Source organism: Sciurus vulgaris (genome assembly GCF_902686455.1).
Source record: "Sciurus vulgaris genome assembly, chromosome: 9".
Lineage (NCBI taxonomy): Eukaryota > Metazoa > Chordata > Mammalia > Rodentia > Sciuridae > Sciurus > Sciurus vulgaris.
Window position 1 is genome coordinate 39,711,115 of NC_136469.1, and position 17,817 is coordinate 39,728,931.

The window sequence follows — 17,817 nt, forward strand, 5'->3', positions numbered from 1 at the left end:
TTTTTTCCTTATTACAAGTCATATTTTTCTTTGCATTTCCATTTTTTTCTTTGGTTAGATAACATATTGTAGCAAATCCAAATACCCTTCAAAAGAGCTCCTTGTTGATGGTTTGTTAATTTGTGTAAAAATTTAGCTGGACTATTGTAGTGAAATATAGTCCCCACTATTAAGCCTTTAATATCCCTGCTCAGTGATATAGCCTTTGTTTGGTATTTTCAAAATCACTGTTCAATAAGAGTGGTTTTAACAAAGTTTTCTCTGGTTATTTCTTTGTATGAATTCTCTGTGAAGCTGTCCCTCTCTGCAGGTATGATACCCAGCTGTTAGGCCCTGCAGACTGCTGTCTGCTTTTGGTATTATGACAATGCCCAGAAGGACAAATTGCTCTACAGTCTGTTCAAACTAAATTCAAGTCCCTTATGCAAAACTAATTTTTGATGCTTATCTTTGTAGTTTATTCTAACATCAGGAAACCTCTTCTTAAATATCTCTTTTCCTGATTCTCTCTGGCAAACTAGTTGTTCTACAATTAACCTTGTTGGCTTCATGGATCTACAAGTCTCCATAGTCACTTAACATCAAAATCTTCACAGTATTAAAAAGGCCTAGCCAGCGTGGTGGCAAACCTTTGTAAATCCCAGTGGCTCAGGAGGCTGAGGCAGGAGCATCTTGAATTCAAAGCCAAGTTCAGCAACTTACTGAGGCCATAAGCAACTTAGCAAGACCCTGTATCTAATAAAATATTTTTAAAAGGACTGGGATATGGCTCAGTAAACACTCCCGGGTTCAATCCCCAGTACCAATAATAATAACAAAAAAAAAAAAATGCCTATATTTTGATTTTCTTCACACTGTTTCAAATAGTCTATCTTTTAAAGCTAATATTGGAGTTCTCTATTCTTATGGCTGCTTCTCCTCCTACAAAAGACATATTTCTCCTAGATTCATACTAATAAATATATCTGGACTTGGTTTTTACAATTTCTTTTCATAAAAGAATATATGAAAATAATTGATTTTTAGAATCAAAAATTCTGGAAAGATTCAAGTACGGTACATGTTTTGAAGAGTAAAGTTTGAACTTAGTAATTTTCTGAAGTTTTAAAATGCAATTTTTAAATAGCATACCTTGGCAGTATAACCATAATTGATGTATTTATTTGCACATGTATTATATTTTCTTAAAAGGAGTATGACTTTTGTGCAAGTTTTTCCTCAGTCCAATGGATCAAAATTAACAATATTTGGTGTGTGTGTGTGTGTGTGTGTGTGTGTGTATATATATATATATATATATATATACATACATACAGAGAGAGAAAGAGAGAGAGAGAGAGAGAGAGAGGATATGCCTCCTGGTGTCAAGTCCTGAGCTCCTTTCCTCTGCCACACTCTTCTGTTATGAAATTCAGCCACATCTTGGGCTTAGAGCAAGAGCCAGTTGTCTCAGAGGACTGAGACCTCTGAAACTAGAGCTCCAATAAATTTTCTTTCTCTAAAATCATTCTGGTTCATTTGTATTTCTTCTTTGGAGAAGTATCTGTTCCTTTGCCCATTTTTTGCTTGTATTATTGTGTGTGTGTGTGTTGTGTTAAGTTTTATGAGTTTTTTGTATATCCTAGATATCAATGCCCTATGTGAAGAGCAGATGGCAATTTTTTTTCCCATTCTGTTGACTTTTTCTTCGTATCCTTGCTTCCTTTGCTGTGAAGAACACTTATAATTTGTTACCATCCAACTTTTTAATTTTTTATTTTACTGTTGCACTTTAGAATCTTGTTAAGGAACTCAGTCCCTGAGCCAACATGTTGAAGTGATGAGCCGACATTTAGCAGTTGCAGAATTTTTGGTCTAATACCTAGATTGTTAATCCACTTTGAGTAGACAAAGGGGAATGAAGGAAGGGGAAGAGAAATGGGATAAAGAAAGACAGTGGAATGAATCTGACCTGACTTTCTTATGTACATACATGAATATACCAGAGTGAACCTCACCACCATGCACATCCACAAGACACAAATAAAAACAAAACAAAACAAAAAAAAACATAAATAGCAGAAAGATTACTAGAGTAAATGGGAGGGAACTGGGAAGGAAAGAGGGGAAAGAAGGGAAAATCTGGCAACTGAATTAGAACAAATTATATTCCATGCTTTTATAATTATGTCAAAATGAATCCTATTGTGATGTATGACTAAAAAGGATGAATAAAAAATAAAGAAAATGGAAAAAAGCAAGAAAAACATTTAGCAAAAAAAAAAAAAAAAAAAAATTGTTCTTGTCAGGTTTTTAGGTCATAATGAAGCCAGAATTGGGGACAGGCAGTTAGTGTAGAAATAGGGGATCCGGTCAAATCGAGGAAATGAAGCCATCTGCCTCTGGAAGTTGGAGATTGTTCCTGGAAGAATGGAAAGTCAAGGATCTCCAGAGCCCACTGATTACCAAATTTACGTGCCTTTATCAAGGACTGCAAGCATGGAGCTGCTAATTAATGCCCCCTGGGCCCTTATCTGCCTGAATCACCTTGGCCCTCCCCCTGCCCATGGCTTCTCACTTAATGCAAAGCCAGGCCTAGTCAGTAGGCAGGAAGGAGAGTTAAGGGGGGAGAGAACTGGAGAACAAAAGAGACTAACCTATAAAAAATGTAGGGTGCGCTCACTTCTTGGGACTTTAGAACATCAGCCATGGCCCCCTTCTTCCTGCTGGGAGAAGTCTATATTATTATCTTTAAATAAAACCTGCTTAATATGCTTGCCTTGCCGTGTGCTTCTCTAGTGTTCAGTCTTCAACATCAGAAGGAGCAGAACTCGTCACCATTAAAAGGCGGTATTGATAGCAGCAAAAAAGCTGACCAAAGCATGAAACATTGAAAAAGTTCAGTAGTTCCATATCCCTTCACTTGTATTTGTAAAATATGATCTAAACCTGGACATGTTATAGTAAAAATATGGGAAGGCAATGACAAATTTTGAAAGATTGTCTTAAAAGCACCAAGAGAATAAACACCATGTCATACTCATGACAACCTCAGTAAAAATTACAGCAGATTTCTCATCAAAAACAATGAAGCATGAAAGGAAATTGGATGACATATTAAAATTGCAAAAATAAAAAAAACTTTTAGTCTAGAGACTCATATGTGATATAAAAAAAATTAAATAAAACCTTTCAAAAATGACATTCCCTGAAAAACAAATTTTGAGATCATTATTCTTCATAACCATATTCACTTTACAAGAATGCTAAACAAAATTCTTCAGGATCACAGTTAATAGTTGGAATCTATACACACATACCCAAACAAAGCACCGATAAGTATGCAACTGAAATAGACAGTACATGTTTTTATGTTTTGTCTTTTCTTCTTTTAACTGGTATAAAAATCATGTATCTGAGTGATTAGCATATTTTGTTGTTAAGTCTCTCACATGAAGTTGTATTACATATTTGGCAATAAAAGCAAAAAGCAAAAGTAAGAGCAAAACTGTATTGAAAAGAGGAAATTTATGTCAACAGGAATTTATAAAAGATTCAGAAACAATAAACACGGATTTTATAAAATCAAAAACTTGTACTTATTTTAATTTTTTGGTTCTTCAGAAAACATAGCAGATATAAAGTAATAATAATTATCATGCATTTCTGGAACAGAGCACAAAATTAGAAGAGAATAGTTGGAGTTTTATAAGAATGACATTTCTGTACCTCACTAGAATTAAGTTAATACAGATCTGAATTTGATTCTAATACTGGAGCAAGAACTACAAAAACAATTTTTAAGACATGAAAACATCATTATGAGAGTTGAAATTTTATTCTAGAAAATACTTAATTCAAAAGAAAGCAGCAAAAGTGTTACTAGATACCTTTCTAAATGTGAGGGCCAGATATTTCTGCATAGATTACAGGGATAAGACACTGAAGTCAGAATTGGGGACAGGCAAGTAGTGTAGAAATAGGGGATCAGGTCAAATAGAGGAAATGGAGGCCATAAAAGCCATCTGCCTCTGGAAGTTGGAGACTGCCCCTGGGAGAATGGAATGCCCCCTGGGAGAATGGAATGCCAAGGATCTCTGGAGCCCATTGATTACCAAATTTACCTGCCCTTGTCGAGGACTATAGACAAGGAGCTGCTAATTAGTGCTCCCTGGGCCCTTACCTGGCTGAATCACTTTGGCCCTCCCCCTGCCTATTTGCTTTTTAGTTTATGCATCTCAACTGCAAAACCAGGCCTAGTCACATAGGCAGACTTCTCAGGAGAAGTCTGTATTATTACTGCTTTTAAATAAAATCTGCTTAATATGCTTGCCTTGGCATGCTTCTATAGTGTTCAAACTTTAACATTAGAGGAAGCAGAACTTGTCAACACTTAATGGTGGTATCAACACTTCCTGTCCCTCCCCCAGTAGTACAGAATCTAGTCTTCTGTCCTGTTTTGGCAACCATCTATGATGACCTGTGTCTAGACAAGGAGGATGAGAATTTGCTACTCCTTCCTCAGAGGCAACAAAGTTTGCTTTCTACTCCTCCTAAAGGCAATGAGTTTTTATTGTTTTCCGGGTCTTATGCAGATGACTGCTCCTAATTAATTGCTTAATATTTTTGCTTTGTTGGAGAGAAGAATTGAAGCAAGGGAGTTAGGTCAATTTTCCCTCAGGAGCTGGTCATGGTCACACACCCTGTTAAAAGGAAGCTAGATATCCCTGATCTCCTGCCCTGCCTCTGATGTGCTTTGTTTGCACTTATTGGAGGTCATTCTGAGAGTGAGCATGGACTCTTCCTGTGTCTTATGACACTGCCTCTTCAAACTGGTAAGCTAGCCTCTGCACAGACTTCACAAATTTATTAAAATATTGGCTGAATTCCTCCCACAGGGCTTTCTGTAGCCCACTGTAGGGCATTTCTTTCTCCTATGTTACTCCAAGAGGTGAATATTTCCTGCACTTCACTGGAAATCAGTTTATCTGGTGAACCCACAAGCCCGGTTCTCAGAGAAAATTCTGATTTTGTAGATTTTAGAAAATTATGATTTTGTAGATTTTATTTGATTTAAAATATGTATTAGTAATTTTGAAACATAAATAGTAGTTTTTATACATATATACATGTGGATATGCATTTATTCATTAGAGCTTAGTATCACATTATTCAGATGTATATTTAATTTCACATGTTTAATTTTGTTGATGTAATAGGGGCTCTAGAGTCAAGAGTCACTATTTCTTTGATTTTACTGACTTCTCTGTAGTTTATGATTGTATATATTTATCTCTCTAGTAGATGTGATATTCTATGATTTAGAAATAGCCTACAAACTTACATAAGGATCTTACACTTTAATACATATTATTTAAATTGATATTATTTATTTAATTAATATTTATTTAATTATTATTTAATACATATTATATAAATTGGTTCTAGATGTAACAGACATTACAGAGCACTAATGGGATATGTTTGCATATTAAAAAGAAATTATCCAATATTCTCAGATATGTTTTCATTTTTGCATATACACAAATTAAGACAAATAAAAATTCAATAGGTACTGTATAATACAGAACTCCATGGCATATGGCAAACTTGCATAAATATAGAACAAATACAATATGGTATTTCCATCAGCAATGTTCAAAATAATATAGAATTAACATGTTGTATTTTAATATCCTTAATCTAATAAATTAACTTTTTTCCCAACTTAAAATAAATATCACCTTCAAGGACTAGTAATGTTTCAAATTGTTTACCTCTCTACTGTGACGAATTGTTTTATTCACAAGATCAAATATTGGGTTGTTTCACTCTACTGATAGTTCTGATTAGAGGTCAAAGACCAAATTAAGAACAAAACTGGTTTAAAAGCAGGTAGGTAAGCAGAAGTATAGTAGAATAAATTAGTATTTATTTTTAAGAGCTATATATTTTCTGCCCTAATTATCATGAGATTTTTCACTTGAACTTTATAACTGAACAGGTTTATGAATTTAGGTGTGGGGTGATATTGTGCTGTTTCATGGAAATACAAAAAAAGAATTATATGCATGCAAAATGCACATTTTTCCAGTTGTGTTACTAATACATTCCTTTGATTCTGAGATTGTAAGGAATCTGGCTTCCCCCACCACCTGTCAATCTGCGTTAGCCCGCCTCTCACGTTACAGGAATTTCCAGCTTACACTGCTGTAATCTTCCTGCCTCCCACGATATGTCCTAATATGTCATTGGTCCATCAGTCAGTCTGAAAGAATTCTCCTCCGTAATTGGTTCCTCTCAGCCTGCGAAATTCCTATGTCTGAGAGAAACCTTGCGCCATGTTTCTCCTTTCCTTTCTTCCCTCTCCCCCATGCAGATGTGAATTGTCTGCACAAAATAAAGGTTCCTCGTGTGAGACCTGTATCTGTGGAGCGTTTCTGGGAGCCAGCAACGAACCATAACTGCGCCTTTAACGCCTAACATCTGGTGCCGAAGACTCGAGGATGGGTTTTTTTTTTTTCCCCGCTGACTAAGCAGGCGGAATCCCATCCTATAGCAAGCCCCGGTGCCCGCTTATACAGGCTCATCTTCCTCATCTTCCATTTACCTGGATGCCCAATTTTCTGCATACAACATCGGACTCCAGAATTGGTGAGTTCTCCTTAGGCAGGCCCTGACCACTTAAACATATCTCAGCCGCCCTCGGCTCCTGTCGTGGTGCCGCCCCCCGTATCTGAGAAGCGGCCTTTCCTGCGGTTCCCTCCGCCATGGCTCGCGGTTTCCTCCCGCTGTCCTGTGGCTTCCCTCTCGTGGCTTCCGCTGCCGGACTGCCGAGGTGTGGGGGTATCTTCATGGTCCCCAGAGCTGGTCCTAGTTGCTGGATGGACTCCTGGGTTTTATGGTGCTGTGATTCTTTCTCAGGGTCTGAAGCTCTCTCTCTTATTTCCTGTTGCGTCTCACTCGAAATCCTGGCCAGGTCTTCAGACTCGGCTTTATGCCCGGTTAAACATTGGTTTTTTGGTGACGACCAGCCTTTGTTCTAACCTCTCATTGCCTGGCACTGTGATCTTGGGACTCCAAAATCACTAGCCAGGTGGGTCTCAGCTTACCATGGGATTCAGAACATCCAGCCCAGCAAACTCGCCCCTGAGATGTTTATTGAATCATCTCAGACCCCTTCACCTATTCCCTGAATCAGAGCTAAATTGTCCTTTAGATAGTAAGTCAGAATGGTCTATTTATGGCACCCTGAATTCTAGCTTTATACTAGGTAAAATTATATGCCTAATTATACTAGTTATAATTAAGTACATATGTGGGCAACCTGGTGAATGGAAAGGAACCTTTCCCCTTCGTGTTTTTCCTTTCTTTCTTGCTGCTTCTCCTCCCCCTTTTAATCCTTTCTCCTCTAAGTTTAATCCAGCTGATGAGTCATGTCCTTACAGGTCTCCTACTGCAGAAGCTCCTGTTCATTCCTCTCCTTTGCCTCATTCTGTTTCTCCTTCCACTCTGCCATTCAGCCCACCACGTCCCCCCACCACGTGGTCTCGTACACACATTCTAGCTCCTTTACGGGAGGTGGCTGGCACTGAGGGAGCAAAACCTAAACACGTTCTCTTGGCTGATTCCTTATTTTCAAATCTTTTCTTTCTCTCTTAGCTCTCCCTGCAGGCTCAAGAAATTAAAAGGACCTAAGCATCAAGTTTCTGCTAGAACATATTAGTCCCTTTCAGATTCAGATCTCAGTCAAGGGTTACATTGAAATGTAAATGAAGAAAGGCACAGTAGGAAACCAGTTTCAAACCCAAGGGGGAAAAAAAGTGTAAAAGTGTCCATTTTAAATTTCTCCTGGGCTATAAAAGGGGGTAAATAACTGTAAAGTTATAGACATTAAAGCCAAAGCCCAGTACTCTTACTTTATGACTGGTGAGACTGACTTGCTTGATGGTTAAGATCAAACTTAGAAATAGAGATTTTAAATAGAGAGGTCAAGAATAGTCCATATTTGGGTCTTGCCCTCAAAGTCAGCCTGAACCCAGAGAACAAGAGGGCTTCTCCAAGGAGCTTTGCAACTCTGGGTCACACAACCTCCTGACCAAGGAGATTGATGAGGCCACTAGAGGAAAAGCCACTCAGTGCACCTGCTGCAGAGGAAGGTCATGGAAAAAGGGAGACATCCCTAATGCTTTCAAGGAAAGCCACATGATTGGGAAGACCCTGCCTAACCAAATGGCACTAATGGTGCTAAGAAGCTGCTCTTAAGTTCTCTATGAGTGACCCCTGTGGAAACTCAGCTGACTCTTTAACAGACAGGAACAGGTCACTTTGACCAGCTTGATCTTAAATACCTAGCAAATCAGTTAAAACCAAAGTATAGCCATTCTTGGGCATTTAAAAATAATAGTAACTATCAAGAAACTGCCAGAGTCAGAAGTTTTTAGTCAGTTTAAGGCCTACAGACACAGGTAGGCTTAATCTATGTTTGCTAGTAACAGAAGTATAGAGATCTCTACTAAATGTCGTGTTTACATTCCTGAAAACCTAGACAATGTTAAAGCTCCCAAATAAAGGCCTGTCCACTCCAGCCTTTGCTAGGCTTTGTTATGGGAACAACTTCTCAGTTCTTCCACACTCTGGTGAGGAATTTTTGATTTCTGTCATCTTTATAATATGCATTAGCATGTTCCAGATCCTGCAACATTTATATTGTATCAATGTCATTTCAGTACTCATGTCTTTTTGTTCTTCTCCCATAGAAGCACCCATCCCCAGATGCCTTTAAAACCTCCTCTCCCCGCAACCGGACTTCTACCATGAACCCCTCAATTGACCCGATTTCTAAAAAGGAACCTCCAAACTGCTTGCCCCATGCTGCCCACTTCCACCTCGAAGAAGTCAGATCGGTCATCACCCCTTTTCCCTACAGCAGTGAAGGAGTTCCTAGTATTAGAGGGGTAAATGAAGTCAGAATTGGGGACAGGCAGTTCATGCAGAAATAGGGGATCAATCAAATCGAGAAAATGAAGTCCATGAAAATCATCTGCCTTTGGAAGCCTGGGAGGAGAATGAACTTTTTACATCTCACCTGCAAAACCAACCCCAGTCACCTTGGCAGGAAGGAGAGAAGGCTTCAAAAAGAACTGGAGAGCAAGATTTTTTTTTATTTTTTATATAAAATGAAATGGGAGAATGTAAGTAATCTGGCTTCCTCCACCACCTGTCAATCTGCATTCTCCCCGCCTCTCCGGTTACAGGAATCTGGTCTCCCCACCACCTGTCAATCTGCGTTCGCCCGCCTCTCACTTTACAGGAATTTCCGGCTTACATTGCTGTAATCTTCCTGCCTCCCACATTACGTCCTAATATGTCATTGGTCCATCAGTCAGTCTGTAAGAATTCTCCTCTGCGATTGGTTCCTCTCAGCCCGCGAAATTCCTATGTCTGAGAGAAACCTTGCGCCATGTTTCTCCTTTCCTTTCTTCCCTTTCCCCCATGCAGACATGAATCGTCTGCACAAAATAAAGGTTCCTTGTGTGCAACCTGTATCTGTGAAGCGTTTCTGGGAGCTAGCGATGAACCATAACTGCGCCTTTAACGCCTAACAGAGATGATGTTCATTTTTCTTCTTAAAGAAGTAAAATGTGAAGTTAGATACAGTCTTTCAATACACTTCTCAAACATTAAAACAAAATATGTTTGGTATTTCAATGTGCTCTTTCTAAATTTCTATGAAATTGTACTATAAACCAAATTTAATTATGAACTTGAACACAAACCCCAAAGCATTGAGAAATTTATCATTATTAAACATTTGTATAAAAGATCAAATGTTAAAACTTTTCTACTTCACCAACTGTAGCTGTAAATTGCTATAAAATGGTTGTGCAGTACCATTGAATACCATATAGACACTTTCATTTTGCTGCTGAATATTACAAAAACTGAGTGGTTTTCCATTTACTAATAGGACTATGCAATTTCATGAATGCAAACAAAAACTAATATGCATATGATTAAGATTTAGTTTTCTGGAAAGATGAGAACTTTTACCATGACTTAAAACAGTAGGTGAGAATTCCTATAGCATAACTCTCAGAATATATTTCTACCAGGAGAGGTAAATGATATCATTCAGAATATGGTTGAAAGGAAACTAAAAGTAGATTTTTAACAGGTATTTTCTTTGTTTTCCTTACCCTTTACATTCAGGAACATTCTTATTGTAAACATGTGGACAAGTAGCATTAGATATGGCCCCTTAGAAATGCAAATCAAAATCATACTGAGATTACATCTCATTACAGTTAGAATGTCAATCATCAAGAACACAAATAACAATAAATGGTGGCCAGGATGAAGGAAAAAGAACTCTTACATACTTTTGGTTGAAATGTAAATTAGTACAGCCACTATAGAAATCAGTCTAGAGGTCCCTCAAAAAGCTAAAAATGGAGTACCATATATTTCAGCTATAACACTTCAGAGTTAAAAACAACATAGAGATACATGGATTCCCTTTTTTTTTTTTTTTAGCAGCACAATTCACAATAGCCAAGTTATGGAACCAGCCTAGGCATCTGTCAACAGATGAATGCATAAAGAAAATATGGTCTTATATCCACAATGGAGTTTTCAGCCATAAAGAAGAATGAATTTATTTATGTCATTTGCAGGACAATGGATGAAACTGAAGAGCATCACCACGTTAAAACAAAATAAGCCAGACTCAAAAAGATAAGCATCTTAAATTTTCACTCATATGTGGAAGCAATAGAGAATAAAGAGGAAAAAAGGGGGGATTTCATGAAAGTAGAAAACATTAAAATAGACAAAAGAGACCAAGGAGAGGAAGGAGAGAAGGGAAAGGGTTGGGGGTTAACTGGGGAATTAGATGGACCAAATTATGTTATGTCCATGTACAAATATGCCATGGCAAAACCCACTATTCTATGTAATTAATATGCACCAAATTTTTTTTAAAAAATAACAAAGAAATGACCCCTTAGGAGTTCTTAAGATTGTAAATGGATTTTGTCTTTTTTTTAGAGCTATACTGATTTCCATGAATAGCAAAATTGTTCTCAAAATTTTTTGCACATCAGAAAATTACATGATAAGTTGTCAGATATGATTAAACATATTGTTTCACCATGTAAAATCTTAACAAGCAAATGTAAAATTCAATTGAATTAATTTATTTCCTAAAAGAAAACACTGTGAAGAATTTTTGAGTGGGAGGCTGAAAGGTAGTAAGGTTCTAAATTGCAATTTTTTAAGTATTTAAACTTCATATTCATATATATATATATATATATATAAAATTAAACAGATGGAGGACTGACTCCTGAAAATTACACTGATATGCTATGCATGATGCAACTTTCTGAGAATAAGTCTATTTTTCTATTTAATTTAATTTACCTTTTACTTTACTCTTCATTCTCTTTTGAATCTGGTTCCCCTTCATGGATTTCTTACTTCTCTCAAAGATGGCATTTAGACACCTGTCATTTTCATTTCTTTGTATGATCCATATTTCTTTAGTTGTCAGTTCAGGGATGATTCTTTAACAGGTCTTATTTTTAATATATACTTTCAATTTAATTATCATGTAATAAACACCATAATGTATTTTTTGCCAAAACTACCTAACTGATAAATTTTCATCTGAATTTCCCTTTTCCTCGTTTAAACTTTAGAAACTGATAAATTTTTAAAATGTTTCCATTACTAATTTTTTTTCAGTTATTCTTAGTTCTCCGATTAAATTCCAATTCTTTAAACTGGTTTCAATCTTTATCTCTCTCCCTCTGGAACCTGATCATAACCTACTTTATACTTTTAGTTACATCACTTCTTTCCAACAGTCTGTATTTCCTCCAGTCGGTTTTTCTCAGTGACCTCCCTGTGTCCTATTCCCATTTTCCAGCTCACACTTTTACTTACTTCTTGTCCTTCATTGCTATCACTATATGCTATTTCTTCTGCCTGTTAAAAAAATCTATTCCTCCATATTACAGCCTGCTTTTAAAGCAAGCTACTTATCACTTTACACTAGTTTTTCTTCACTTTCACTTTTCACGCATAGTTATGCTGTTATTTACAAGATGATTATTTGCCACACTTTTTAAATTTTTATTTTTTAATTTGTTCTAATTAGTTATCAATATGTACATGGAAAATGCTGATATCCTACATGATAACCTTCATTTTTTTAAAAGAAAGAAGTATGTGCTTCAGAAATAATTGTAATAAATACTGCATCTGCTTCCTTCAGGTTCACAGGTAAGTATTTTATCATTACAATGTTTTTTGAAAAGTGTCTCACACTGGGGATTTGGTTCTGTGGTAGAACACTTGCCTAGCATATGAGAGGCCCTGGGTTCCATCCCCAGCACTGCCAAAGGAAAGGTTCAATATTTGTGTGGTTTTTATGTAAGGAAGTGGACAGAAAAGCATGTGATTTCAATATTCCTTTGACACTTCATTCTTATATTATTCCTTTAATATACCAGAGATGCTAAAGAAACTGACATCATAGAATACATGCTTTTCTGTAAATACTGAATAATGAAGGGGTACAGCAAATTAGACTTTTTAAAAAGTAAGACAAATTAAATATTATTCCTCTAGCAGATCTCACTTTCATTTCTCTCTAATGCTACCCTATCATAAGTAATGCAGAGGATCAGGTTTTGTTCACAGCATTGAGAGGAATTTTAACAAAATGGTATGCACAGTAAATCATTCACTGAACACACAAAGGTTAAAATGTAAGAGGTTTATTCTCCTTTTATCAAGCAATGACTACAGACAGAGCATCCACGTGGTGTAAACTACCAAAGAAAGATGTATGGGACAGACTTACATTAAATCATTAAGTCACAGACATTTTATATGGTTCATGTGCACAGGGGGGAAAACTGCTAAAAGTAAAGCAGATTCAATAAGTAGAAACATAAGCTGATTTTTGTTGCTTATTAAATCTACCTCCCATAATGTTTCCTTAAGCTAAGAAGAAATCTACTGTTTCACACAGCTCAGGATGCTATATACATATAAGATATTACACACTATAAAATTTCAGGTTTCTATGCAGTTTTACACAATTTAAACTTGAGTAAAATTTGTATTTAAAAAAGACCTTATTGAATTACCTTTAGTAAATGGAGGTCATTTCCACAGCCCAGGAGCATTTTTAGCAATACAATAAAAAAAAAAAAAGTAAAACGATCTCAAAACATGTAAGCTATTACTTCAAGCCTGGATAATTATCTGCTTATTTCAACAAACCAACTCTCAAGTGTTAATACACTTCTACTGACCTTCTCTTTTCCCCTTTAAAAAAAAAGAAAAGAAAAGAAAGAAAGAAACTATAAATTTTGCTTCTCCACAGTGTTTCAAATAAGAGGATTAGTTAGGTTTTCAACTACAGCACACAGTTAGTGAGAAGGTCGTTTTGGTATTATGTAGGAGTTGAACAGAAGTCATTTAGGGAAATTATTAGGAATGAAGTTCTTTGATGGGTTATATTTAAATAGCAAAAGCAACAGAGAAGTACATCTTTACTCACCACTGTGGGGCAATGCCATTATTCCTAACTCCTATTACTAATTCTCCTAAGCCACTAAAGTCTCATTAGTTCTCTTGTCAGGTGTTTTTTCTTGTTGTTATTAATTTTTGTTTTTCCTCCTGTTAATTTCCATATATGTGGTTCACTCTAAGCAGACACAAAATAATGCTTATTTTTAGAAGTGAAATTTTCGGATTATGCAACACCAACACCAGGCTACATGAAAAGAATCAATTGTTCTAATAATGAGGAAAACATTTCTAAGCAGTTGAAATCCCAGACAAACTTGCATTAAAAATATAATGCACTCTAGTGACTGAAAGCAAAATGATCAGATAATACATTGCAAACATTTCTACCATAATTATTTTCCTCCCTTCCTCCCCATTTTCTACAGCATGCTGCAGATTATACAGTAAATGTCAAATAGAATTTGCCGCCTGTATACAACCTAAGGCCAATTTATGCCTTCAAATGATATTTCACTGAGGGTCAAACAAATGACTGAAGGCAGAATTTGGCATAAGAGCTATTAAATATTTTTAATGACAACAGATTTACAGCTGTGAGGGTGTTCAGTATGCAGCTTTTAGCCTTCCTTTTCCTCCTGTGACATTCCCTTCAAGGCACAAAAGATTATAAACAGTGGACGGGACAGAATATTTTGAATTAAGAATTTCAAGGTCCGACAAGACCTTTTATTTCTGGTTGAAGAGTACCAAAGGATAGAGAGAAAATTAGATAAACTCCCCTCAAAAATGAAAAGATGCTTAAGTCATCTGAAATTCCCTGCAGCTTATTTTTTAAAGAATTTAAAATCTGATTTGTTTAAAACATAATTTCACATTAGATTTCTGTGATTGCTGTAATTTCTCGTTTAAATATTGTGTTAAATATTTCTCATCAATCAATATTATCATGTACATATTGGTCAAAAACAATCTATTTTATTCGGGCCAATCAAGTAAATTACGTTTAAATAGGATATAAACATTAAAAGTTAAGCTGTAATTTAAACAATGGATTAAGTGCAATGTACTGTAAAACTCTTTCTTCAATAATTATATAATAGGGCTCTTTAGGCATCTCCAACCCAAATGACTGTATTTCCTTTCTCAACTTCAGTGATCTCACAGTTTAACTTATTGAGTCGTCCATCTAGTATGAAGAGAGAGTCCTTGGAAGGTGTCATCAGGTACTGACCAAACAAGCCACTGTCCTGTATTTGCCTGTTCTTCCGGTTCCAAGGCCATTCTTCTGCCTTGAGTGGTTCCTTAAGGCTCTTAATCATCTTGACCTTTCCCGAAGAGAGTTCCACAAAAAGCACATCAGTTTGTCGACTTGAACTACCATAGATGTTGTACTGGTGGGCTTCGGTGAAGGATGGCTGAAACGCCAGATCAGATATGTGCAGATTTGTGTGAATATCAAAAGCCTCCTGAATTTCTCCTCTGATGGTGATGTACTGGACCCTCACAACACCTTTCACATCATTAACGCTGACAAGGTAGTGGCCATCTGGAGAGACATATGGAGTTCCTGTCACATCACTATTGAACCCAATGACTGAGTCAGTTACACCGTCCACCATGAGCTGTGGTGGGATTTCTCCAGTGCTGTCAGGTTTGCAGCCAATGAAGTAGTATCCTCCCAAGTGAGTGTATGCCAAAGACTGAGGAATACACCTGTAGTCCTTTAAGTTAATTGTCTTGATGTATGACATGGTTTCGAGATCAATTTTTTGTAGTGCAGCTTCATCTTTGTGAAGAATAAATCCAAACCTAAAAAGATGAAAACCAAAGTTAGACAGGAAGCTATAAAATGGTTACCAGAAGAAAATAGATTATGGAGAAGTGACATAGTCCATCACAAAGCCAGGCTTTGACTGTTGACTATAGTAGAAATTTATGTCAATATCATGTTAGAATTGATCTTTAAAATATGTTGCCTCCTCTTTTCTCTGGGTTATTCTTGCTTTACATACAAATAATTATAACTCATGCTGTAGAAAGCAAAATAGCTACAAACAATATATATAGTTAATTGAAACAACAACATATTTTGCTTTAAACCTAAAGGGGGAAATTAAGCATTATTTTATATGTCTCTAAATTTGATATTGAATAAATCAGGTCAAATAACAGTAAACCCAAGAAGAATAAAAGGTTTGAAAATATGTGTTTGCATGGATGTGCGTGTGTATGTATATGTATATATGTGTGTGTGTGTGTGTGTGTGTGTGTGTGTGTGTGTGTGTGTATGTATGTTCATATTAGTTACTTAATTTATCTTTTTTTTAATTTTTTTTTTTTTTGTAGTGCGGGGAATCAAACCCATGTGCATGGTAGTTAAGATTTGTTTCACTGCTTAGCTATGACTCCAAGTAATTTATTTTATGTTATCTCTTGACTACTAAATCTAAATAAATGACATTTCTCACATTTAGAGACTTATTCACATATTTATACTTTGAATTTATATCAAAGAACTATCTTAATAGATGTAATTTTTTGGTTTTTAAATATTAGACTTCTACTTACTACATTTTAGGATCACTTTGGTTTCAGTTTTTATTATAAATTTTAAATACTAGTTTCATTTTCACTCTTGCCATGCTTACACTGTTATCATTTTTAGTGATATACCTGCATTTTAGTGGTTATCGTATATTGAACAATGAAGAACTTTGGAAATTTATAGTATTTTTCTACCAAAGCCATTTTAATTTTTTCCTCTTTAATTAGTTTATTGTTTTTCAGTCCTGAATATCAGCTGCAAATTATCAAAGGCCTGTGACAAATAGCCATGTATTTTGAAACTCAGAACAATAACACAAGAAGATTACCAGCAAAAATGATTTAAACAAGAAATGAAATTATGAGATAGTAACTATTAAGCTACATGACGTTCAAAATGGATATTGACCATTAGAATTGTGAAGGTGTATTTATTAATTTATTTAGAGTGTTAATAATATTGATTGGATTATTTCTAATAGTGCAAAAAGCTCATTAAAAACAAGGGTCAGGGAAATAGTGTTACACTGATTCTGCTCATAGTAAAAAAATAAGTTGACTTTGAGTATCAGGATGAAACAAAACAATTAACTCTAGGGATAGTCAATTATTTTATTGTAACCTGTGTCATTTCTGTAGGCTAATTATCACACAAAGTTTATATGAAAAAACTCATTTCAACATATAAAACAAAGTATGTTGCCTCAAAATGTAAATATTCAACATATTTAAAAATAAGCTCATATATTTAATATTATAAAATACACTAAATACTCTCAAAAATCAGTTATGTCATTATGGATGACAACAAGAATATAAACAAAGAAATTTACTAAATTAGTGTAATTTTGTGTGACAAAAGTATAACCGCTTCCATTTTTATTTTATTACATAGAGTTAGGAAACCACATTCCAGTTTCACCTGTATTTGAACATGTATGACAAGACTATATGTTCTCCCACAGTACAAATTTCTCTATACAAAAGGAAAACTGCAAAGTATCACTATTCCTTTAAAAAACATTCATAAATATTTATTGAACATCCATGAAGTATAAGGCATTGGGCATATATTGAGAATTAACACAACTCTTCCTTTAATGTCTAAACATTTTTGAGCGATTAAAAAAAATCAAAGAACTATCAGTAATTAATAATTCTAGCATGTTGCTTCAAATTTTTAAAACTAGTAACTTAATTTTTCTGCATATTTGTAAAGGTAAACTTGGAAATAATATTTCTAGTGTATGTCTTAATAATATCCACCATATTTTAGATTTCTTTTCTCTGTGCTTAATACAATGTGTTTGATTTATTTCATTAAACACAGCTCATACCATACCTATGCATTTTGGTACAGATTATGAGTATTAAGAAGCATTCATATTGTTTCTATATTAATTTGTCTTCTAAATATTCTCCTTAAAGCATTAATGTCTAGTGCAGAAGTATATTACAAATTTTAAATACTTTCTAAATACTATAAAGGAAAGAACCCTCAACCTAGCAACTAAATCCCATGTTTTTGTTTCTGAGCACCAAAAATATAAAATCATAAATGTCAGTGTCCATTCTTAGACTTGTCTTAACAAGTAATTATCTCCAGTTTTTGTAAAAGAAAAAAATGATGCTTTTCCATTAATGGATAATTATCAAGGATATGTAGGTGTATAGATGTATTGATACTAGTTATGAAATTATTAGTTATGATGGAAGACATAATTCTTTTTTCTGATATAAATTGTA

At 35.2% G+C, this 17,817-nt stretch overlaps 1 protein-coding gene across 2 annotated transcripts in view; it reads right to left on the reverse strand.

Annotated features, from left to right (window-relative positions):
• Positions 1-12,467: 12,467 nt before the first annotated feature.
• Positions 12,468-17,817, reverse strand: part of FSTL5 (follistatin like 5) — a 782,217-nt gene continuing 776,867 nt past the window's right edge. For both annotated transcript variants that reach the window (XM_079154219.1, XM_079154218.1), the window contains exon 16: positions 12,468-15,336. In XM_079154219.1, coding sequence (XP_079010345.1) covers positions 14,634-15,336 — 703 coding nt within the window. In that variant the 3' untranslated portion in view covers positions 12,468-14,633. The remainder of the gene's footprint in view (positions 15,337-17,817) is intronic.